At 45.0% G+C, this 26,085-nt stretch overlaps 1 protein-coding gene across 2 annotated transcripts in view; it reads right to left on the minus strand.

The window, feature by feature from the left end:
* COLQ (collagen like tail subunit of asymmetric acetylcholinesterase) overlaps positions 1-10,053 on the minus strand; it is a 71,225-nt gene extending 61,172 nt beyond the window's left edge. For both annotated transcript variants that reach the window (XM_025374388.1, XM_025374376.1), the window contains exon 1: positions 9,825-10,053. In XM_025374388.1, coding sequence (XP_025230173.1) covers positions 9,825-9,930 — 106 coding nt within the window. In that variant the 5' untranslated portion in view covers positions 9,931-10,053. The remainder of the gene's footprint in view (positions 1-9,824) is intronic.
* Positions 10,054-26,085: the final 16,032 nt, after the last annotated feature.

Here is a 26,085-nt window from a genome sequence, read left to right on the forward strand (position 1 = left end):
AAACCCCTGGAAAGTCCTCTGTGGAGCACCATCCTAGGAGAGAACTCCCAGCAGCAGCAGGAACACTCCTGGTGCCTTCTCCAAACCTCTCAAAGACACCCATAGGAAGAGGAGAGTGGTACGGAAGGATGAGTGAGGAAAGTGCGGGATGCCTGGGAGGGAGGAACCTGCCCGACTCACACTGATGCTTCCTTCTTTTCTTTCCTCTCTTTTTTCATTTGCAACCCCCAGCTGGTTGATGGTGCAAAGCCTGTAGCAGCCACGAGGCCTCTCCTTCAGCTGTCGCCAGCTCCCAAACACGCGCCCCATGCCTGTGTTTATGCTGGTTGCCATGAGAGATAAGTGCGGGCTTGAATGGAGCTAAATGCTCCTGGGCTGGGAGATGGAAGAGGGCCAGGTGTATTTTTAAAGCATCTGGGAAAGCCGGTCACCACGAAAAGAGCCTCCTTCTCTGGGCAACGTGTTCCTTCTTTAGGGGCTGGTTTACAAATGCAAAGTGGGTGGAAGCTGAGTCTCTTCTTTTTTGCCGTAACTCACTGGATATTTTAAGCAAAAAGTTCTTTGGGCTGTATTTGGGATTTCTGCCTTTTGACACAGTTAATTATAGAAAAAGATCATGACCTCTTGCCATGTGTAGACACACCATGAGGTTCTGGAAAGAATGACAGAAAACATGTATATATCGCACATTGTATGCCAGGCACTATTGAAAGTACTTTATGTTCACAATTAGACCACTTAATCCTTACAACTTCTCTGGGAGTTAAATCCTACTTTTAGAGCCATTACATAGACGAGGAAGCTGAGGCACCCACAGGGTAATTTGCCAAGGTCACAAAGCTAAGGGAACACAGGATTTGAACTCCCGCAGTGTGGCACCAGAGGCCCTACTCCTAATCACTCTGCGATTCTGCCTTTGTCACGGTTTGGGGTCTGAAGTCCTGATGTGGAACGTTGACCCAGGCACTGTGTGACTGCACCTCTATGAATGTTCCTTTCCTCTTTGGTAAAATAGGGGTACTAATGGCTACCTTGTAACACTGTTGTGAAGATTAAAAATAGTATGTGTCAATAGTCTGGCAACCAGAAAGCACTCAATGAAAGGTAACTTTAGTGTTTTTAGTGGTGGTTCCATGGCCCGCTGGATCCCAACTTCCACATCCCGGCAGGGAAGGGCTGCTGAGCTGTAACTGTTACTGTCCAGAGGGGTGATGGAGGCAAGGAACTGTGTAAGGGCCAGCAGGATACAGTTGGTCTCTCACACTGTCTACAGCAGAGGACACTTCCCTGTCCGTATTCATTAGTCCCACCCATTCGTTGATCCTGCTCATGATTTCAGCTTCCCATCACAGGGTCTTCTGTCTATGCCAGAGCGCTTCTCCAACCATGGGAAGTTGTTTGGGGTAAGCAGGAAGAATAGAGTGGTGAAAATCCCCAGGAGTTGATGGATAAATATCCCAGTCTCCCTAAGGCTTGTCTCCCTAAGGCCCCCAGTAGAATTGAGCCCCAGTTGCTCATAGCAGTAATCTGTTCCCGAACACACTCCATACTGACTGCCTTCTCTTCCCTGTCTCACTTCCCCACTGCCCCCCTGGGATCACCTCCCAAATAAACTACTTGCACTCAAATCCTTGTCTCAGGCTCCCGTCTGAGAAGGAACCCAAATGAAGACAGTACACATCCCTGTGTCTTTGATTCTGATGTCACTTTAACAAAACACTCATGGGTCTGTTTACCTAGTGGAAAAACTAGGTAACCTGTGGCGGCCCCCACAGATATCCAGATCCTGATCCTTGGAACCTGTAACTGTTACCTTATATGGAAAATGGGACATTGTAGATGTGATTAAATTAAGAAGTTTAAAATGAGGGGCTTATCCTGGATTACTTGGGTGGACCCTAAATACAACCACAAGGGTCATTATAAGAGACAGGCAGAGTACATCTGACACAGAATGAGGTAAAGTGACCACTGAAGCGAGATGCTATGCTGCTTGCTTTGAAGGTGAGAAAGGGGCCAGGAACCAAAGAATGAAAGAAATGCAGTTCTAGAGCTGGACAAGGCAGGAAACGGATGTTTCTCGAGAACCTTCTGAGGGAGACTGGCCTTGCCAACACCTTGATTTCTGCCCAATGAAACGGATTTCAGACTTCTGACCTCCAGAATCATAAGATAATAGATGTGTGCTGTTTTAAGCCACTAAGTTTGTGATGATTTATTACAGTAGCCATAGGAAACTAACATACGAACTCAGAAGTGAGCTAGAGCAGAGGCTTTTACACTGTGGTCCACCAACCAGCAGCATCACACTCTTGGGCCTCACACTAGAACTACTAAATTAGAAATTCCTACGTGTGTCTCAGTGGTCTGCTGTTTAACAAGCCCTCCAGGTGATTTCCTTGCCGGCCGTAGTTCAGTGATTAGCCCTGGCCAGAGATTAGAATCACCTGGAAGACTTTAAGCATTCCCGATGCCTGATTCAACACCCCAGAGATTCTGATTTAATTCGTCTGCTCAGTTTGGACTCTGGACTTTCATAATGCAACCTGGGTGCATATTCTTTTGTCTAACCAGGGCTGGGAACCAATGCTGTAGTTTGAGACTTTCTGATCTAGAACACTGACTTTCAAACTGAGCTGTGCAGAGCTTTGGGATTCTAGACAGATGCTGAAGAATGGGAAGGCAGAGGCCAAGCCAGTTAGGCTCCTGGTCCCAGAGACCAGAGTCACATGCCCAGAGCGGGCCAGAGAGGTAGATGTAGTAAGGGAGGTGGATGGGGGTTAAAAGCAGACTTAGCGAGCTGCAGAATCTCCATTCCAGTGATGGCCAGAATGTGTGTCCAGCAGTTTGTCCTGCTTTTCAAGATGTTTGCTTCTTTATTTTATTTTATTTTTTTCCTAAATAGATATCAGAAATACTTTTTTTTTTTTTTGAGACAGATCCTATATCTGTCACCCAGGCTGGAGTGCAGTGGTGCGATCTCGACTCACTGCAAGCTCCGCCTCCCGGGTTCACTCCAATCTCCTGCAGAGTAGCTGGGACTACAGGCGCCCGCCACAACGCCCGGCTAATTTTTTGTGTTTTTGGTAGAGACAGGGTTTCACCGGGTTAGCCAGGATGGTCTCGATCTCCTGATCTCGTGATCCGCCTGCCTCGGCCTCCCAAAGTGCTGGGATTACAGGCGTGAGCCAGTGCGCCCGGCCCAGAAATACTTTTTTAAAAAAATGTTAAAGCATTCAATTTTTAAATGTTAGCCACTAAGGCAATTTTTAGAAATCACCAACTCCCGCCTTTTGTACTCTAAGGGCTAAGCATAAAGGCTGGATTTAGTCTTTGGGTAGCTGGTTCACGAACTCCGTCTCGCCCCACGTGTCTTTCATTCATCTCTTAGGACTGGATAAGTTATTCTCAGAGAGACGACAGAAACTCCATGTGGGTGGGATATTTTGTCTGCTTGCTCACTGCTGCATCCCCAGGCATATAGCTGGCACTCACGGAATGTTTGTTGAATTAATAAATCCTCATAGGAATTCTGTGAGACAGAGACTACTGTATCCATTCTTCGGATGAGAAACTTGGGGCTCACTGCATGAAGTGAGCTCTCTACCATCACACAGTTCATAACCAAGGGAGGCACAATTTGCACCCAGGACCCCTCACAGCAGGGGCTACTGTGAAGAGCAAGACAACTGTAGTTGTGAAAGTGTTTTGTAAAACAAGAGGCTTGTGGGATCATTGGTGCCAGTCCATAGGAGAAATACAAGTGGTACTTATGACTGAATTGCATTTAAAGAAGATGGGGGCCAGGTGCGGTGGCTCATGCCTGTAATCCCAGCACTTTGGGAGGCCGAGGCAGGCAGATCACGAGGTCAGGAGTTGGAGATCAGCCTGGCCAACAAGGTGAAACCCCGTCTCTACTAAAAATACAAATTAACTGGGCATGGTGGCAGGTGCCTGTAATCCCAGCTACTCAGGAGACTGAGGCAGGAGAATTGTTTAAACCCAGGAGGCGGAGGTTGCAGTAAACTGAGATCGCGCCACTGCACTCCAGCCTGGGCGACAGGACGAGACTCCGTCTCAAAAAATTCAAAATCAAAAATAAAATAAAATAAAGAAAATGCGACATGAGGTTATTTGGTGTCTCATCAAAGCCAGAGCGGCTCTCTGTTCACTCTGAAGCTGTGTTGTTTTTGTATGGATGTGGCAGTGGTGGCTGTGGATCTGAAAAACGAGGTGTAAGTGTGGCAAATGGTAAGGTGGGGGGTTGGCCCAACTTATCAGAAGGGAAAGTCTCCCTCTCTCACACCCACCTCTCTCTGTGTCTGAATGGAACATGAGCCTACTGCTGCATGCAGAGGCTTGGGATGGGGTTGGCAGGAAGCCTGGGACCCCTTAGAGAGTTCTTTAATTTAAGAACCCTCTCTGATTTTATTATCCATAGGAAATATGGGGCGGTAAATCAGAGGAGATGGCTGGCAAGTGCATTACGGAGCATTAAACAATAGCTGATCAGCATCAGACACAAATAAATGGTCCATAATCTAGTGCCAAGAACCTGGATAGTTCCCAAGTGGTGGCCTGGCTGGCTTCCAGGCAGGGGAGCACGAGGCTGGACATCAGGCCCTATAGGCCACAAAATGCCTGCTCTGGGTTACGTCCCAGTAGGCAACGGGAGAAGATTATAGTACCCAGACAGAAATCACATCCTTCCATCTGATCTCACTCTGCAGGACTGGATTTGGGTGTTCTAACCATCTTGTTTCTGACACCCAGACCCAAACATCACCTGGAGTGTCCTGCCTTCCTGGAAAATCCTGTATTCGATGAGGGAAGCCACATGTATCTGCAGGGGCCTCCATGGGTCAGCTCACCATGCCTAAAGAGAAGGCTTGGGAAGTGGATTCCCCTGGCTCCCCCCCGCCAAACACCCTGGCTGACACCATTTCACTAGAGTATTGTTTAGCTTAGATCCTTAACCTCCATTAAAATGCAAGAACCATCAAAGGAGAGATAAATCAGTATCCTGGCAAGTCATGCACACTTTAATATAAAGCAATATTCAATCTTTTGCTAGAGCTTTGGGCATTGATATCCTGAGGAAAAAGTAGGAAGGAATGGAAAATAAAGAATCCAGGCCAGGCATGGTGGCTGTAGTCCCAGCACTTTGGGAGGCCAAGGCCAGCGGATCACTTGAGGTCAGGAGTTCGAGACCAGCCTGGCCAACATGGCAAAACCCCGTCTCTACTAAAAATACAAAAATTTGCTGGGCTTGGTGGCACATACCTGTACTCCTAGCTACTCAGGAGGCAGAGGTATGACAATCGCTTGAACCTGGAAGGCGGAGGGTTGCAGTGAGCCAAGATCGCGCCACTGTACTCCAGCCTGGGCAACAGAGGGAGACTTGGTCTCAAAAAAACAAACAAAAAAGAATCCAGAGGAGAGTTTCCAGAGGATAGGAGGGTAGCCTACAGGACTTTAAAAGCCAATATCACTATTTATCCAAAACCATAAGCAGATTTGGTCCGTATTGGTGAAAGCCCTGAACCTAGAGTAAACAAGCAGATTCCAGTCTCCAGCTCTCCCACATACCAGCTGCATGACCCTGGGCAAGTCACTCAACCTTTCTGAGCTGCCATTTCCTCATCTGAAAGGGGAAGTGGTGCTGCCCCCATTCAGGAGTGCTGTGAGAATTATACAAATTAAACTGTGTGGAAGGCCTGCCCTCCTGTAAATACTATTGTCTTTGTGTCTGTGCCTCCACATTCTGGAAATTGTACTACTACTAAGCTACAGCTGTGGGTGGATACTGGAGCCAAGTCAATCCACAAACCCAGAAGTGAGTCCAGCCAGGGCCAGCCAAACCCAGGCTAGATTAGCTGACCCTTAGTTTACCCACAAACACAGGAACTTCAACAATAAATGATTGTTGTTTTAATCTACCAAGTGTCACGGTGGTTTATTACCCACCAATGGTTAAGGCAATACACCAAACGTGGGGCTTTTGGCATTTTTAATAATTGCCATGTCAATAGAAATCACTCTAATATATAAATGACATTTATCTACCTTCTTAAGCAAGATAAAGCAGGCACAATCCAGTCATCATTCATGCTCATCATAATGAAAACCAGTTAATGTGCTGTAGTCAATGATGCCTTCAGGGGTTATAGATAGAGCAGAGTCTCTAGAGTTAGTTCTAGTCTACTATTTTTGGTTGGTTTGTTTGTTCATTTTTTGAAAAGAAGTTTTGCTCTTGTTGCCCAGGTTGGAGTGCAGTGGCGCGATCTCGGCTCACTGTGACCTCTGCCTCCCAGGTTCAAGCAATTCTCCTGCCTCAGCCTCCTGAGTAGCTGGGATTACAGGCATGCGCCACTACGCCCGGCTAAATTTGTATTTTTAGTAGAGATGGGGTTTCTCCATATTGGTCAGGCTGGTCTCAAACTCCTGACCTCAGATGATCCACCCACCTTGGCCTCCCAAAGTGCTGGGATTACAGGCATGAGCCACCGCGTCTGACCTATTATTCTTTTTGAAATCTCAGACCCATTTCCTAATTCTCTATTGTTTTTCTTGCAATCATTCTTATCATCTGTCATTGTGTCTATCTTCAGCAGCAACTCCTCCATCCCCAATTTAATATGCTACATGGAATTCACCACCTTTCAAGTCACGTACTATCTATGTCTATTAGAGTGGTGTCCAAAGTAAGAGTTAATAGGCGTAGAGTAAAGGCCTGAAATAGTTTTGTGTGTATCAAACATTATGTGCTTTAGCGCTGGCATTTCTATTATCAGTTCTGGCCTCTGATGTTTCTTGCTCCATTCCTGGTTCTCCTCTGGGACCCAGCGGTGGAGGTTGCCAGGTAATGAACCTCAGATCCAGAGAGCTGGTGCTGTGCATGGCACTGCTGGAATAGTCTTTCCTGAAGACAGTGAAGGAGTGAATTATCTATGATGGTAAGTACTGGCCTACAGGCCCGTGACAGCTCTTCCTCCATCGCAACCCCTTTCCGGGGCATTTACCACATGCCACCTGTGTTTCAAAAGCAGGTGATCATGGAATCCCCCAGAGCAGAAGCCACATCCTACTTGTCTCTGTGTCCCCTGAAGCACACACTAGAGTGCCAGGCACACAGTAGGCACTCACTAAGTTATATGCATAGAATGAAAAGATTTTCCTGGTTGCCCTTATTTTCTGTGTGTACACAGCCTATCTATAGAAGAATACGAGTCTATAAGCTTCTGAATATAGAATATTTTATATCAAACTGCTGGAAAGTATTTTCAAAGGATTAAAGTTGTCTTTTCAAGGAACAGTTTCCATTCTTTTTAAGCTTGAGTTTATTTCTGAACTGTGCTTTCATAAAGTCACGGTGACTAAATTAGGGGGACAAAGCCAAGTGACCACCAGAGAAAACATATCTGTGTGATACTGAGCTGGTTACCTTAGTGATTCCCCCTAGGTCTATTCCATTGTTTTACCAAATGTCTAATGACCACATTCCCAGCCAGAAGTGTCTGTGGATGTGCACACTGGTTGTTCTCCATCCCATCCCTCCCCCTGGCTCTCTGCCCTCAGTGTTCTGGTCCCTGATCTCCATGCTCTGCCCTCTGCCTTCAAGTTGGGATGGCCAATGAGAGGCGCTGCCAATAGGTGCTTGGATGGGAGGAGAGAAAAGATGGTGTATTTCTCCTTCACTTTCTCCCTGCTTTAGGTCCCTCCATGACCAATGCTCCTGCTTGATGGCCTCTCCTCCAAAGCTCCAAATCTCCCTGGGATCCATTTTCCTGTTTTCCCCTCTTGCCTCTTCAAGCACAGGGTGGTAAAGGCATATTGCAGTTGCTAATTTCTAGGTGCCTCAGCATTCCTTGTTGGTTCCCTTAACCCCACCCACACCTCTCAAAGTTATCTCTTCATTCAAATCTTTTTATCTGAACCATCTGAGTTGCTTCTTTATTCTGCTGTTGCCCTGATTGGTACAGTCTGCAAAAACCTTACCTAAGAGATAGCTATGCTGTGCCAGGGCGCTCTCCAAGACAAAGAGTTCAAAAGAAAACCAGAGGTTCTTTTCTGTCTAGTTTTCTAAACTCCTTAACCACTTTGGTGCTATTTACATTAAGTAATGCAAAATGTTGGTAAACCCCAGTTTGTAGATGAGACGCTTTTATTTATTCATTCATCAAATATTTATTGATTACTATGTGCCAGGCACTGTTCTGACCCTGGGAAAACAGTAAAGTACAAGAGAGACACATGCCCTGCCCACACGGTGCTTATAGTGTAAGGCCACTGTCTCTCAGAAGTCAGAGAGCTCATCAGAGGCAGGGCTGGAACCAGAAAACTGAGTTTCCTTAACTCCTAACCTTCAGCAGATTATCACAGGAATCTATGACCCAAACATGATTAAGAACCACCAAATTAGGCCAAATTAACTCTCAAGCTTCTCCCTTCAACTGGGGAATAATGACTACTCACTCCTAGAAGAGGCTTGATGCTCTTAACTTGAATTTGCAGGGGTATGTGGGCACACACCCACGGTGACACCACCATGCCACCTTGCCTGCCCACCCTCCTGAATTCTCCGCAAATCCGCCCCCGCCTCCTTCTGTTTCTCACACTTTTATAATTAGCCCCACACCAGTCTCTGAGTCACTCCCTCACGGCCCACAAACGTTGGCTACACAACTTGCTGATGAGCTGTTTTTATCAATGGACAGCAGTTGGGAGCTGGATTCAGAGATGTGCCCTCTCCGAGAGCCTGGCATTTCTGGCCCTCCCTGTGTTTCCAGCAAAGGCAGTGACGTGAAATTTCTATCTCAGTTGAAGTATTTATGAGACTCATGTTGGAGGGCATAACTAAAACTTCGCTGGGGAGAGTCGGGAGCCACTGAGGTGAATTGAGGGGGGCTGTGAGGGTCTGCCTGCCTCCTTCAAGCCTCCGGAAACATCTGAGTTTCCTCAGAAAGGTTTAAATAGGCCATCCTAGTAATCCAATACTTCCCCTGCTCTGGGCCAGACAGGACAAGGGCAACAGCCTGGTGACCTCAGAAAAGGTTGCAGGCTGGCAGAACAGCCCCTTCCCCAAATCTCCCAGCCTCATACCCGGGAGACACACTCTGCTCCAGACCTGGCTGTCTCTGTGGAACCCTCTCCACTTCTCCTTTCTCTCTCTCACTTTCTCCTGAGAGAAAGCTCGCTTCTCTCAGGACCTCCAGCTGCCGTGTCTGAGGCTGAAGGGAAGTCGCACCCAGGAAGACAGGGCTGAAGAAAGGGAAAACCTAGTCCTGAGGCTGCAACTGCCCCCCGCTGTCCACCCCCGACCCCACTGTCCCCTGCCACCTGCATTTTCCCTTTGAGGGACTATTGTGGCCATGGATGCTGCCTGGATCTGGAAAGAGGTTTGTTTACTCCACAACAGCCCCTGTGAGGCAAGCCCCCTTCGAAGAAGAGGTCAGAGATGTATTTATAGAAACATCTGAGACCCACTTCTCTATCACTTGCACTCCTCTGTCTCTTTGAAGCTCTCCCAAATTCCTGACCAAGATGAAATCATGCAGCAAATGGGGAGAAGTAGGGGAGGCAGAAACCATTTTTCAAAGCGTCTCTGCTTTGAGCAGCCAGGTAGGAGCCGGTTGGAACAAGGACAGAAAGGGCTTCCGAGACTAGCTCGGGTGTCAGGAAGCTGCTGGGGCAGCCGTCTCCCTTCCAACCTCCCTCCACCGGGAGTTGAATGGCAAAAACATCAGGACACATTGCAAAACAATCTTCCTTCCTCCCACATCCCCTGACAGATGGAAGAGAGGAAAGTTGTGGCCATCGTTTACCTGCTGAGATTGGGAGGACGCTGTTGATGAAAGTCGGCTGAGACACGATAGACAGGAAGAAAAGCTGAAGATAAATTCCCAAAGTCATTGGATTCAGGACAACCATGCTGGCCAGGGTCTGGTGAGTGTCAAGTTAGAAAGGAGGCTGCTGCGGAGCCTTGCTTATCTCTGCTTTTCTCTTCCTCACTGCTGTGCGTGTGTGTGTGTGTGTGTGTGTGTGTGTGTGTGTCTTTCCCTCTTTCTCTCTCTCTCCCTCCTCCTCACCCCCTCCCTTTCTCTCCCTCCCCCACCTCTCCTGTCCCCCATGCCTTTACCAAGAAAGAATGCCAACCATTTCCCATTAAACCGTCTCCATACTACATAGAGTTATATTTATCTCAAGCACCATATCAAATGCCCACATTAAAATTAAGATGTCAAAATTTTCTTTTTTGGAGACTGAGGTAAGTGGCTAGTGAAGAGGTGATGAGAAGGCAGCCAAGTCTCAGATGTTCACTGGAGGCCGTCCTCAAGGGCAGAGAGGTTCCTAATTGGTTATGCGCCACCATCTACCTGCTTGGAACTGGGCAGAAACAACTCTCCTGATTCAAACCCAACTTCATGAAGAAAAACCCCTCCGCTGTCAGCCTGGGACATTTTTACCCACTGTGTAACAAATGTAAAGTTGACATTTAATTTTTTTCTTTAATCATCCAATAAAAAGGAGGAAGTAGTTTATATTTTCAAACAGCTTTCTCTGTGAAAAAGTGTTTCTCTCTCCAAAAGCTGCAACCTTTTGATTCAATGCAAGGCAAAATAAAAGAAAACAGTAAAAGGATAGAAAAGTGAATGATTTTTATCAAACTATATTCAGAAAAATAACATCATTAACTTAATCTTTGGCTAGACAAAATTCTTCAAATAAAAATTATCACACTCTTAATACCTTTTATGAGTTTATAAAAGCCTGTTATAGAGATGATTAGATTACTAAACCAAAACAATAATTCACAGAGTTGTTCATTTTGCTTTAATTTACATATTACATGCCTCATAGGAGTTAACTCAGAAACAGTCTGGTAGCTACTGGACGCTGGGGTGGGCATCCTGCCCCTGTGCTCATTGTGGGGAAGGTGGAGTTGGGTCAGGGCATGGTATAAAGTGATACTTTACAGCTATACCACCACATTTAGGCTTGACTCTCAGCTCTGAGTGGCAGTGGACAAGCTCACCTCCCTAAGCCTCAGTTTTTTCATCCATAAAATGGAGACAATGTTCCCTTTACAGGTTTGTTGGAAAGTTAAGTAAGGTAACGGGATTGAATCCTACACGGATTAGAACTTGCATATAGAGACAGCACAAAGGAGACCCAGGGAGCCATGGTAGCCTGGGTGCAAAGATGGCCTCCAAAAATCCTCCCATCCCAGTATGTGCATGCCACTCTTCCCAGCAAAAAGCAGGGTTAGTTCCCCTCCCTTAAATCTGAGGTGGCTCTGTGACTTACTTTGACCAATAGAATGTGGCCAAAGGAACACTGTGCCATGTCCCGGCCTAGGCCTTAAAAGGCCTGGCAGCTCCTGCTTTTTGCCTTTTCTTGAAAATCAGCTGCCACTTTAAAAAGTCTGGACTACTGAAGGGGCCACATGGAGGGGGAAGCAGCCAGCCTCCAGCTGTTCTGACTATCCCAGATGCAGCATCAACAGGTGAGTGAGGTCATTTTGGAACATCTAGCCCTGTCCTTCAGATGATGCCAGCCACAGGAGTGACCCCAAGTGAGACCCTCTAACGAACTGTCCAACCCACACTACAGAGTTATGAGTTAAAACGGCTATTGTTTGAAACCAACAAGTTTTAGGATGACTTGTTATGTAGCAATAGTTAACTGACACAGAGTTGATAAGGAAAGCTTTTGAAAGCATGAAAAATATACTTGAACTACATTCAAAATTTATAGGACACATTAAAGAGAGGGTACCCCCATTTAGCTGCTCCCAAAATTTTTACCAGAAGAAGCTGTGACTGTTGGCCAAACCCAATCAGGACATTCTCAGGCTCACTCTTGTTAACTCTTGGAGCCCCAGCAGCCAGCTTCTGGTGGCTTGGAGAAGGTACAGTCTACCTGGGAGGAAGGTATCTCTTGAGTGACTTGGTGTCAGAATATGAACTTTCACTATCTAGCTCAGATTCCTCCTCTGCAAAGCCAGTATGACTTCCTCCTTCTCTCAGCACAAAGAGTTCACCACTCACCATATTCTTGGAATGAATTCTGTCAATATGTCTTACCAGTGACACCTGGTGCTATTGTTTTTGAACATCACCTTGTGTTGCTATTTAGCTGGCATTAACATCCCTTAAGATAGGGGACTATCCCACAGCTCTGTGTACTCTTAAGGCCCCCAGGACAGTCCTTGTCACCTAACAGATCCTCAACAATGTAAGTTACTTTGATCAAATCACACCACTGGATAGAATGAAAAGAGAAGAATGTACAAAAGTAGCATAACTTTACGCTCCAGCTTCCTGCACAACTTGCATTTCCCCAGCACCCCTTGGAGCCTCTGCACATACAGCTGGCTGACCTGGGCCTGGTACAATGGAGGGCTTTGGTGAGTATGGCGAGAGTGTGAGAGGGACTATGGACGGCCACCCTGAGTTAGGACTTGCAGACAGAGAGGCTAAATTTATAATTCAAATCACTGGAGAATGAGTCACTGCTGATCTAAAGTTACTACAGGAGCCTCTATCCTTTGGGGAGGCCCCATCACAGAGTTATTTATAAGGCCCCAATACTTATTAAACAATTTTTAGTAAATTTCCATTTCCTCAGGTATATTTTATGAGCCTATTTCTTATAAGATTACCCTAACTGACCAAGACAGAAATTATCATCTTTCTTCAAATCCTCCTGGAAGGGCTCTGATGCTTCCAGAATCTAATAACATAGACTATTAGATTTGTCCAAAAGAAAACTATTTGAGATTTGAGAAAAACTCACACCAATAAAGCCATTCAAAGTCAGAGTCTTCCCTCTCAGACCTTGTAGGCAGACCTGGTGTATACTGGAAAACAATCTGTTGTCCCCATCAAACTTAAAATGCACATGCCATCTGACCCACAAGTTCTCAGAAATACTAATTCAACTGCACAGTGGTTTAGGTGCAAGGATATGCATTGTTACCTCAAGTTGGGAACAGCCTAACTGTCCATTAATAAAACATTGGTGGAATAAATCATGGGACATTCATTCAAAATGTTATGCAGTGACTAGAAAGAATAAGGAAGTCTTTGCAACAAATGGTGCCGGGAAAATCTGACTCCCATATGCAAAACAAACAAATAAAAACAAAGCCTAACCCTTACCTTGCCCCATGCATAAAAATTATTTTAAAATAGACCATAGACCTAATTGTACATGCTAAAATATTAAACTTCTGGCAGAAAACAGGAGAAAATCTTAATGACCCTGGGTTAGGCAGAGATTTCTTAGATAAGATGCAGATACAAATCTTAAATTTAAAAAGGTTAAATTGGACTTTATAAAAACTTTAATGCTTCTGCGCTTCAAAATATAATACTAAATTAGAAAGCCAAGTCAAAAACTAGGACATAATATTTGTCAAACACATACATGATAAATGATTTGTAGCTAGAATATATTAAAACTTTCACAGCTCAATAATAATAAGATAAAAAACTCAATTAAAAGAAATGGCAGGCCAGACATGGCTCACACCTGTAATCTCAGCACCTTGGGAAGCCAGGGTGGGTGGATCACTTGAGGTCAGGAGTTTGAGACCAGTCTGGCCAACATGGTGAAACCCCATCTCAACACAAAATACAAAAATTAGCTGGGTGTGGTGGCACACACCAGTAATCCTAGGTACTCAGGAAGCTGAGGCACAAGAATCGCTTGAATGTGGGAAGCAGAGGTTGCAGTGAGCTGGGATCCCACCACAGCCCTCCACCCTGGGTGACACAGCGAGACTCTGTTTCAAAAAAAAAAAAAAAAAAAGAAATGAAATAAAGAAATGGACACAGTCTGGACAACATGGCAAAACCCCATATCTATGAATAAATAAATAAATAAATAAATAACTAGCTGGATGTGGTGGTGCACGCCTGTAGTCCTAGCTACCTGGGAGGCTGAAGATGAGGGATCACCTGAGCCCAGGAGATGAAGGCTACGGTGAGCCATTACTGCGCCACTCCAGCCTGGGCAACAGAGTGAGACTCTGTCTCAAAAAAGGGAGGGAAGGAAGGAAGGAAGGAAGAAAGGAAGGAAGGAAGGAGAAAGATGCAAATATATATTTCACCAAAGAAGATACATTAATGACAAACATTTGTAAAGATTCCCAACATCTTTAGTCATTAGGGAAATGCAAATTAAGACCACAGTGACATACCACTACACACCTACTAGAATAGCTAAAATTTAAAAGACCGACAATACCAAGTGTTGGTGAGGATATGGAGCAACTGGAATTCTCAAACATTGCTAGTGGGAATACAAAATGGTGTAACCACTTTGGAAAAAAAAGTCAGTTTCTTAAAAAGTCAAATATATACTTATTATACATCCAACAATTCTAGTCTTCAGTATTTATCCAAGAGAAATGAAACACATGTCCACAGAAAGACTGTACATGAAAGTTCATAACCACTTCATTGGTAATAGCTAAAACTAGAAACAACCCAAATGGCCAACAACCAGTGAATGGATAAACAAACTGCATGTGTACAAACAATGCAAAACTACTCAGCAATAAAATGGAATAAAATAAGTAACATGGAAGAATCTCAAGTGCATTATGCTAAGTGAAGGATGCCAGACACAACAGGCTACATACTGTATAATTCCATTAGTAGGACATTCTGGAAAAGGCAAAACTATGGAGCTGGAGAACAGATCCATGGTGCCAAGGGTTATAGTTGTGAGAAGAGAAGGGGGCCCAAGAGAACTAGCGGTGATGAAAATATTCTTTATGTTGATTAGAGTGGTTGTATATTTTGTCAAAATTCATCAAACCATACTCTCAAAAAGGGTGAGTTTTATTATATGTACATTTTCCATCAGTAAACTTGACTTTAAAAAGTAAGAAAAATGTCACATGTGTGCACTGAAATGGAAGACTGTCAGTGGAACATTGTCGAGTGAAATAGGAAAGTGGCAGTATATCTGACCAAATTTCTGAACAAACAAGCAAATCTGTTTATCAGTTTTTATATGTGCATAGAGAAAGATCTAGAATGATGTACATCCCACAGTATATGGGATGAGGGAAGATAAAAGGAGAATTCCCTTTTCAAGCTTATACATATTTGTATTAAAATTTTTACAATGAGCTTTATTTAATTTGTAATTGAAAAACAAAATTCTATTTTTACAAAATCAAGTTATGGCAGCCTTAGGAGTAAAAAAAATAGCAGAAAGGAAAAAGGCGCCAATCCTGCATGCCTGAGGTCCAACAAGTCTTTCACAGACGTGTTGTGAAGAGCAGACAGAGTTATTGATTGGTCCTGGCAGAGGAACAGAGCTCTGAGCCTGGTCTCTCTGGCCCAGAATGGATGACACTTCAGTTATGCAGAGGTCATAGCCAGGCAAGCCTGGGCAACTGAGAAGGCCCAGGAAAGCCCCTCCTCACAGCTCACTGTTCCCTGGCAACTCGGGCTTAAATCAAAGCCAGAACTGATGGGGCCTGGAAATGCAAAGCATAGCTTCGTCAGAGGGCCAGAAGAGCTAACGAATCTGATAAGACCCATTAGACTTATCCAGGCATCTCACCCATAGTTACATCTCCAGGGCCAGGATCTTGGTTTTCCTCACTTTCAGGGCACAGATAGTAGGCTGGCCTTGAGCCATCTGGAGTGCAATCACAACACTAGTGACAGTAATCTTATCCAATACAGTGTTTTTCATACCATGCTGGGAGGTGTGCTCATTCTGAGATGTGCGGTTTTTGAAAAGTAGAGGAGTTCATGGACATTAGGAAACCCTGCCTGTTTTATGTCACTGTTGGAAACTTACAACATATGTTGGCATATCAAAAACACTGAGAAGTCCTGCAGTAAAGAAATGCATTGACTTTGCTTTTACCCCAAACATACTTGACTCTCAAACCCATTTTTATTTAATTCTTATTATTTAGCTCCCCACTTTTCTCTTATCTATATGTTGTACACTAAACACGTTACTGGTATGATAAACACTTTTTATATAGGGCCTTATTTTGTATAAAATCCTTATCTTCTTTTTCATTTGATACTCATAAGTGAGGCAGCAATACTAGAATTATAATTCCCATTTTACAAATGAGAAAACTGAGGCTTATGTGAAGTTCTGGAGATGGCAGCAGAGGTTCAGGTCATTGGCTGGCTGGAACAATGACTAGCAAGACTAGATATGAGCCATGCAGGCTGCTGAATGACACATCGAATCAGATGTCACCAGTGCTCTAGCTTTTAGGGCTAGACATGTTCTCCATGGAGCACCAATCAACCTTGTCTTTACCTGAAACCAGACTCAGAAAGGCTGTTGAGTCCAAGAATCACTCAACTCTGAGGATGCAAAACCACATTCTTGGTAGGGAGATAGGAAGTCAGGGAAGGTCAGGGACTTCCGGTGAGACCCCAAAATGTTTTATGACAACCGGAGGATTGACGGTTCTTCAACTAAAGCCTGCAGGAAGGAAAAACATCCTGAATCCTGAACAAATAAATCCTACTGTTATTTATTTCAATAATGATAGGAATATATAAGCTCATAATATTTAGTAAGCCACCAAAGGGCAAAACAAATCTGCCTCACTCTGTCAGGTGGAGCTTGTCCCAGATTTCCCCTAAGGTGAACCCTGGGAAACTTAGGTGACATTCACTACAAACTCTTCTAGCCAGTTCAAATGCATATTCCTAGTATACTGTTTGTACTTAACACAAGTTAATTGCAAATTTTTATTTTTATATACTTATTGAAATAATATTACCACCCACAATCCCATCACCTCCCCAGCACCTCAGCCCATCACCGGCCCCTTCCTCAGTCCCACTCCCCCACCCCCCACCTTGCCTCCTGGAGAGATGGTTCCTCTTGCAATTTGAGGAGATTGGATGGGGTGGGGAGGAAGGCCCAACTAACAACTTCATTTGGCCCAAAGCCCTTTTCAAAGCTTGGATCTTGTCTCTGCCCAGCTAAAGGTGGAGATCGAGGGCATGTGGCTATGTCTGGCAAAACCTTTAACAACAATAGGCTAATGCTGACCAAGACTGAGAAGTAAAGGGTAAGAAAGGGAACCGCTCTTATTGCATATAATTATGCATCCTGCATCCCAGTTATGAGAAGAGAGATCTTAGCCAATGTGTGCAATTATCAGGCACTGCTGGGAGTATTGCAGAGTCACCTACTAGCTGAGGCTGGATATGGAGGAAATAATCTCCCCAGAGATGGACCAGAACATCCATAGGCACCCACGCTGCTCCAGTGAAGCTTTACAATCCCTGTGACAAGGAGGTTCTTCCCATCCTGCAGGTTGTAGTACAAGTTGCACAAACCTGAGGTCTCAGTATGTTCTGGATTTAATTTACTTAAGGCCTTAAAGTGCTTTAAAAATACTCAGCCACAGGGAAAGGGTTATCTCCAAGGCCAAATGTAAACATATGAGGAACGGGTGATTTTTTTTTTTTTTAAGCACAAGAGAGATTAAACATTTTCCACCCAGTTATCATGGATTATGTGGCAATCTGTTTCATTATATAAAGAGTTACCAAATGTAACCGTGATGTCTTAAAACCACAAGAGTGTCCTCAGGAAGTATGAACAAGGTTAAACTGGAGAAAACAGAAACAGAAAAGCAATGATTCAGGAAGGTAAGAGAGAGGTCAGAGAATTCATTCATTCATTATTTTTCTTTTTTTCCCGTTATTTATTTATTTATCTATCTATCTATCTATCTATTTTTGGAGACAGAGTCTCACTCTGCCACCCAGGTTGGAGTGCAGTGATACTATCTTGACTCACCGCAACCTCCGCCTCTCATGTTCAAGCGATTCTCGTGCCTCACCTCCCGAGTAGCTGGGATTACAAATGTGCACCACCACGCCCGGCAAATTTTTTTGTGTATTTAGTAGAGATGGAGTTTCACCATGTTGGCCAGGCTGGTGTTGAACTCCTGGCCTCATGTGATCCACCTGCCTTGGCCTCCCAAAGTGCTGGGATTACAGGTGTGAGCCACCGCGCCTGGCCCATTATTTTTTCATTCAATAAATATTTACTGTGTTCTTATCACAACACAGGCCAAGATCTACAAGTTGGAGACTCAGCATGCACAGAATGTACAAAAGTCCTTGCCCTTGGGAAGTTACATTCTGAGGAGGTCTGAAGACAGAAGCACACTGGTGTTTAGTGTAACGCAGAATAATGGAGGGAAATAATTGATCAGGGAGAGCCTCCCTGAGGAGGTGACATCGGAGCAGAGACCTGAGAAAATGAGCCATGCAGATATCTGGGAGGAAAGCACTCTAAGGCATCAGATGCAAACATCCTAAGGCACCAACAAGCTTGGTTTTTCCAGGAGGAGCAGAATGGAGTTACATGTGGCTGGAGCAGAGTAAGCAAGAGGGAGAGTGAAGGAAATAGGATCCAAGAAGCCGCTGGGGCCAGGTCATGTGGCATTTGTAGACCACGCACGGAGTTTGGACTTTGTTTTAAGATGGAAGTCAGTGGAGGGTTTTGAACAGAAGAGTGGCAGCTCTGATTTGTGTTGTAACAGGATCACCTCTGGCTTCACCACAGTAGATTGTAGGGGGAAGTAGGAGACCTAATAGGAGGACACTGAAGGTGGAGATGATGGTTGGTTTTCCAAGAAGTGACAATGGAGGTGGTGAGTAATGATCAGATTGGATAGATATTTAAGGTAGTGTAGCAGATTGTATTTTCCAAAGTCTGCAGCGCCACCAAATACCCCACCCTCCACTGTCTTCTCCTGATGGAATGTTGCTACTTTTCCTTGAGAGGTGGTGTGTGTTTTCCTTCTCTGAACTCTGGCTCCTTCCCCTCCCAACTCTCTGCACCTCTATTGTTTTCCAGGTCACACTCACCCCAACCTGATGCCTCCTTCTCCCCAGCCTCCAGGCCTTTATTAAAGTTACCAGAACACAGAAAGGGCTTGCAGTGAGCGGCCTTCTCACAGACACAGGTGCAGGAGCCAGGCTTGGCTTCTAGGCTAGTGTAGGACAAAGTAGGGATGGGACGGGCAGAAAAGTCTTTCCCGAGACGCTGTGGAAATCTGGAGGGGACTTAGTGTGATCAGAGCTATGGAACTGGGGTCATTGGTGATCTGGGAGGCTTCACTGCCATCTGAGTTACAGGAATTTGGAAGGAGGAGTGCCAGAGTCGATGAGGAAGGTAAGAGATGAATTTTAATTGTAGTTCTCTGGCAAGAATTCATGGAAGAGTCATTTCTGACCTTCAGGGATGAAAATGCCAACTACAACCACCAATCATTAAATACCTATGATGTTCCTACAGATGTGATTTCTTGAAAGCCTCTAGGCTTTTGAGTTAACTCTATGAGGTAGGTATTACTATCTCTAGGGATAGAGGTTGACAAAGGTAGCTTAGGTAATCTGCTCAAGGTCACACAGCTAGAATGCAAAGCCAGCCCACATACCTCAAAGCCTGTATTCTTTACACCTCACTACCCAGCTCCAGGACCAGACACAGTAGGGAAATGGGGAGGTAGGTGAGTGAACTGCCCCATCCCAGGGCACAGTGTGGGCACGATCATGTCCCTTTGGGAGCCAGGAGCAGGGCCTCTTGGCTGGGAGCCCTTGAAGAGAAATAGAATGAGCTATGCTGGGATGATAGACTGCTGGCAGATTCTGGTGGCTCAGCATAGCAGAAGGCCACTTCCAAATTTGGATGGCTGGACAGTGGGGGAACATTTTATTTGGGCTCATTGCACTCCAGCTCCTGCTCCTGCTGGGAACTGCCAGCAAGGACAGTTTGCCCTGTGTTTTCCCTGGCCTGACATGCTATTCCAGGATCCCTGCATTTCCTCCACCTGGAAAGCCTCCTGCCCCATCCCTTCATGTCCAAATCCTCCCAACTCCCAAATTTAAATGTTTCCCCCTCAACAAAGCCTTTGCCAGGAGGAATGTGTTCCCTCTGGAAACTTCCCTAGTTCATGCTCTGCTTTTCTTCCTTGGCACTCGTAGGGCAGTGTGCTTGAGGGCAAGAGCAAAATGGTTTAAAGCGGACAGTACCTGGTTTGATTCCTGGCTCTGCCACTTAATAGCTAGGAAACTCTTCAGAGTTCCTCTGAAAAATCCTTCTGGGGTTTCAATAGTGTCAGAGATTACTGCTGAGGCTCCTTGGACAACGACTATCCAGATCTCAGGACTCAGTTCTCCTCTCTCCTTCCTTCAGGACCCCTAACTAGGGAAGCTCCATGTAAGCCTTAGCAGCCAAATGGAAATGGGAGGTCACCTTAATAATTGTGGTAACAACCAAACAGGTTCTGCTAAAGTTGGGGAATGTGGGTTAAGCCTGGAGACCACAAAGAATTACCTGCTTCCTCCCCATGGAATCTAAGATGGCCAGCTTCTCTTTGGGCTCCTGTCTGCCTCCCCTCCAGGGATAGGAAGGAGAGAGGTGGCACACAGAGTCCAGATCTGAGTAAGCAGCTGCTAGGAGGACTCCTGACCATAAGCATGGGACAAAGGTAGCCCGTGCCACGGTGCTGATAATTACAGTAGGGTGACACCCACCCATGAGTAAAATGACCCACAGAGTATCCTTGGTTCTGATCAAATTGATAACTCCTTTTTTTCTTGTAGGGCATAGGAGCATGGATTTAGATGGCGGTAGCCCAGGTAGAAATGTGGGGAAAGGGGTCTCCTCTTCAACAGTATGGATTAGACATACAGCATGTAAAATACCTTATAAAGGCCAGGCACAGTGGCTCACGACTGTAATCCCAGTATGTTGGGAGGCAAATGTGGGCGGATCACCTGAGGTCAAGAGTTCAAGACCAGCCTGGCCAACATGGCGAAATCCCGTCTCTAACAATAATATAAAAATTAGCCGGGTGTGGTGGCACGTGCCTGTAACCCCAGCTACTTGGGAGGCTGAGGCCAGAGAATCGCTTGAACCTGGGAGGTGGAATTTGCAGTGAACTGAGATCATGCCACTGCCCTCCAGACTGGGCAACAGAGTGAGACTTCGTCTCAAAAAAACAAACAAACAAAAACCTTATAGAATGCCTTGCCATGTGGCAAGAGTGATCTAAACTATTCCAAAATATGAATACTGAGGTTTGTGTGTATGTATACATGTAAATGTAAATGAAGCTCTAGTCGGTTCTTTCAACCTTGCAATATAATTGTCTTGGTCTGTTTGGGATGCTATAACAGAATATATTTTCCTGGGTGGCTTATAAACAACAGAGATTTATTTATCACAGCTCTGGGAAGTCCAAGATCAAGGTGGTGGCAGATTTGGTGTCTGCAGAGAGCTCATTTCCTGGTTCATAGACGGCAGTCTTCTCACTGTGTCCTCAACATGACAGAAGGGACAAGGTGTCTCTCTGAGACTTCTATTTTAAAGGCACTCATCCTATTCATAAAGGCTCTAAACTCATGACTTAATCACGTCCCAAAGGTACTATCTCCTAATACCATCACTTGGGGATTAAGTTTCAACATATGAATTTGGGGAGGACACAAATGTTTGGTCTACAGCCATAACTATTTAGGCATGTGATTTATTTCTCTAAGTAGATTATTAATTCTTGAGCACAAGGCCCTCGCTGCTTTATCTTTTTATTCCTCCAGGTGCCAAATCTGATTCACAGTGGGCATTCGATAGTGTTGAATTAATTAATGAGTTGATTTACATGATGCATGCAAAATAGACAAACTACACTGCATATATCTAGAACCTTAAAAGTAATTCAGGCCAAACGCGGTGGCTCATGCCTATAATCCCAGCACTTTGGGAGGCGGAGGCAGGCAGATCATTTGAGATCAGGAGTTTGAAACCAGCCTGGCCAACATGGTGAAATCCCATCTGTACTAAAAATACAGAAATTAGCTGGGCATGGTGATGGACGCCTGTAATCCCAGCTACTCGGGAGGCTAAGGCAGGAGAATTGCTTGAGCCTGGGAGGTGGAGGTTGCAGCGAGCAGAGATCCATTGTACTCCAGACTGGGTGACAGAGCGAGACTACATCTCAAAAAAAAAAAAAAAAAAAAGTAATTCAGCCTGGATCAAGCTTCCCTTTATAAAGTCTCAGAACAGATGGCCTCTTGCCAAGAGAACCCACGGGCCTTTGCTTTAAATGGGATGACACATGGAAGGCACCTTGCACAAGTCTGGCCCAGGAATGTGAGGTTCCAGGGCCCTCTGTTTGAGCTGGCAGCGGGGTGAGTGCCTTGATGCCCACCTGCCTCCTCCAGTCTCTCTCCATGATATGCCAGACATCTCCCATATCAGGGATGCCACCTAGCCTGGGACATAAGAACCAGCTCTCCTCAGCTCTGGCTTCAGGAAGTGCCAGGTCATTGATCCTTGAAAAAAATAGTCTTCAGAAGGGAAGATGCTGACATGATGACATAACCTCAGTGACAGCTTGTGATTCTCAGCCTGTGATTCTCCACACACTGCCTGGAAAATGCATTAGTCAAGTGTATTAGTTTGCTAGGGCTGCCATAATAAAAAGCACCCCCTGCTGGGCGGCTTAAACGACAGAAAATTTATTTTTCACAGTTCAGGGGGCCAGAAGTCCAAGATCAACATGCAGACAGAGTTGGTTTCTTCTCTGACTTCTCTCCTTGACTGGCAGATGGTCACATTCTTGCTGTGTCCTCACATGGTCTTACCTCTGTGTACACACCCCTGGTGTCTCACGTGTCCAAATTGCCTCCTCTTATAAGTACACCAATTGGATTGGATTGGGGCCCACTCTCATTACCTCATTTTACCCTAACCACTTTTTTTTTTTTTTTTTTTTTTGAGACGGAGTTTCATTCTGTCGCCCAGGCTGGAGTGCAGTGGCATTATCTCGGCTCACTGCAACCTCCACCTCCCAGGTTCAAGTGATTCTCTTGCCTCAGCCTCCTGAGTAGCTGGGATTATAGGCATGCACCACCACTCCTGGCAATTTTTCTTTGTATTTTTAGCAGAGACAGGGTTTTACCATATTGGTCAGGCTGGTCTCGAACTCCTGACCTCACGATCTGCTTGCCTCGGCCTCCCAAAGTGCTGGGATTACAGGAGTGAGCCACCGTGCCCAGCCTATCCCAACCACTTCTTAAAGACCCAATCTCCAGATACAGTCATATCTGAAGTACTAGAGGTTAGGGCTTCAACATATGAATTTGGAGAAGACACATTTCAGCCTGTAACACCCAGCTCAATTGGTTTCAGCTATGGAAGAAAGCACACATCTCTGGGGTCAGAAGGACCTGAATTTAAGTCCATTTATTTCCCAGCTATATGATCATGGGCAAGTTGTTAAACCTGTCTGAGTTTTTTCTTCCTCATTTGCAAACTGGGGTTCCTGGGTTTGTGAGAATCAAAGGAATGGTCATGTGGAAAGTTTCCCCCTTAGCCTACATATGGGAATGTTTGGCCTCTTGAATACACATGGCAACTTGCTGATGGAGCCCTGGGGAAGAGAGGGGAAGAGGGAGGAGTGCTCATGGCTCCCTTTAGCCCAGCCCTACCCTAAGGAGAAAGAAGGCCTCTATGGAGCAGATGCATTAGGACATCTTCCTTACCCCTGTGCTGGTGGGGAGCATCACTGTGCCAGCCACAGGAAACAGATCAGGTTGTAGGCTACCTAGTATCAGGCACATAGAGATGGCCAGTACCTCTCTTTAGGTAGAGACCTCCCTTGCTATTTGAATTGAATGAGAAGTTTTGAAATAGACAAGACTGGACTTTCTAAAGCTTGAAAATGAGATATCTGGTTAATAGCTGAAACTAACAGCGAAAGCTATGATTCCTGCTTAAACTATAACCCAAAATCTGGGAAAGGGAGAAGTGATAGTGCTCTTTTAAGAGCCCCAAACTTTCAATAAACTAGTTATCAGTACTTACTATTTCTTGTCTCTTTGGTATCTTATATCCCTAACACTTCTTCAAAGCACCAAAAGTTCAGATCTTCCAACTTTTGCCACAATACAAGGGTCAAGTCAAAGCACTCTCCTAATTCAGTTATCCCCTTTGAATACAATCTTACATCTCACTTGATTTTTACCATTTGTCCCACAAAAAATCCCAAACCTCTTACAAAGTGCTCTTTAAAAAGCATGTTAAAATGTAATACAGACTGAAACTGAGGGTTCCAATGCAAGTGTGGGTGGGAGAGACAGCAGAGGGTGGAGACAGGCAATATGAGTCAGGCTGCAGGAGGATGCAATGAGCTCAGTCTCTGCAGTTACCTGAAGAGTTAGCTGGGGCTGGAAGATTTCAGAAACCTATACTTCTCCATAGGGCTTCATGAGCATCTTCAGGATATGTCAAGTGGCTTCCTCAAGAGCAAGTGATCCAAGAGCAATATAAAGGAAAATGCCTCCATACCTTTTGATGACCTACTCCCAGAAGTGACACACTACCACTAGAGCCAAGTCACTAAATTCAGGCCACACTCAAGGAGAGAATTAAGCTTCACCACTTGAAGGAAGGAGTACCAACGAATCTGTAGACATATTTCAAAACCATCACTTTCTCCCACTCATCTGCTTTTCTTGAGTCAAACTTGTGCACACCAAGGATCTCCTTTCTTAGAGTGACTTCCTTCTCGTAAGGCTCCCTGGTTTGTTATGCAAATGAATCCTAGCATCCTCTCTGCCATCTCCTCGAATCTGCAAGGGCACACAGCCTTTATCCTGAGCCCAGCACACCTGCCTCCCATTTGTATGCCATCGTGGCCCAGAACAAACTTATACCCAAACTCCACTTCCCTATCCTTTTGACATCCTGTGCCACAGGAATGAAGCCAAATATCCATGTACACCTGGATAGAAGGAAAATGGGCCAATTTTTCTTCTTAGATACCTACAACTAAAAACATATCACCCTGTGGGTAAGCCGAGAGGTCGAATCTTAGCATGCATCAGGTCACCCAGAGAATGTGTTAAAACAAAGATTTTCTGACTCAGAAAGTCTTGGAAGTTGGGTACGGATTTCCATTTCTTATGTTTTATGATGCTCCTGCTGCTCGTCCATGGGCCACACTGTGAGAACCACTGGCATAAGGATTAATTGAGTGAAATGAATGCACCCACAGTGATTGAATTATTGGGGCACACTTATCCAGGTGGCCATTTTCAGCAGGGTAATTTGGACAAACTTACAACTTCTCTGGAAAATTATGTTTTGTGGCTATGTTCTTCTGGTCTCTTATCTCCTTCCTATGTTCTTCTCCTTCCATTAAATATATCCACCCAAAAAGCATATATAACCTATTTTTTTCTTTTAGATTTTTGTTTATAACTGCCTTTCATTTTATTGGTACACAAATTTTGAGAATTGAGGCCTTGGAGGAGGCCCTGTGGTTTGCAAATTCAAAAACACATTTTGAATTGAGGCCAACTTAAAAGCAAATCTCATTACTTTTTTTTGGACTTTCTTACATGTTCCAACTTTCCATTACATTTCTCCCCTTCCGTATCAGTTTGAATCTGCAAAGTACTTGACTTAGGAACTTCACAAACTCAAAGCAGCTAACAAATGGTAGCATCTAATGTGCAAATGACCTTCTAAAGTAATTTTCTATTTTTATTCTGCTCTATTTCAGTCAGTCTGGGAAATTTCTGGAAAGAGCATGTTCTAAAAGCATTTCCATTTATATTAGTAATTGGCTCCATAAATAGCCAATTTGTTTTACTTTTCTTTTTTTTTTTTTTTTTTTTTTGGGAGGGGGGACGGAGTCTCACTCTGTCACCCAGACTGGAGTGCAGAGGCGCAATCTCGGCTCACTGCAAGCTCCGCCTCCTGGGTTCACGCCATTCTCCTGCCACAGACTCCCGAGTAGCTGGGACTACTGGCGCCCGCCAGCACACCCGGCTAATTTTTTTTGTATTTTTAGTAGAGACGGGGTTTCACCGTGTTAGCCAGGGTGGTCTCGATCTTCTGACCTCGTGATCCTCCCGCCTCGGCCTCCCAAAGTGCTGGGATTACAGGCGTGAGCCACTGCGCCCGGCATCATTCTCAACCCTATTTGTTCCAGTTGAGTCAAATTGTCAAAGAAAGTTGAAATGGTTTATATTCCTGATGTACAAT

Source organism: Theropithecus gelada, chromosome 2 (assembly GCF_003255815.1).
Source record: "Theropithecus gelada isolate Dixy chromosome 2, Tgel_1.0, whole genome shotgun sequence".
Taxonomy (NCBI): domain Eukaryota; kingdom Metazoa; phylum Chordata; class Mammalia; order Primates; family Cercopithecidae; genus Theropithecus; species Theropithecus gelada.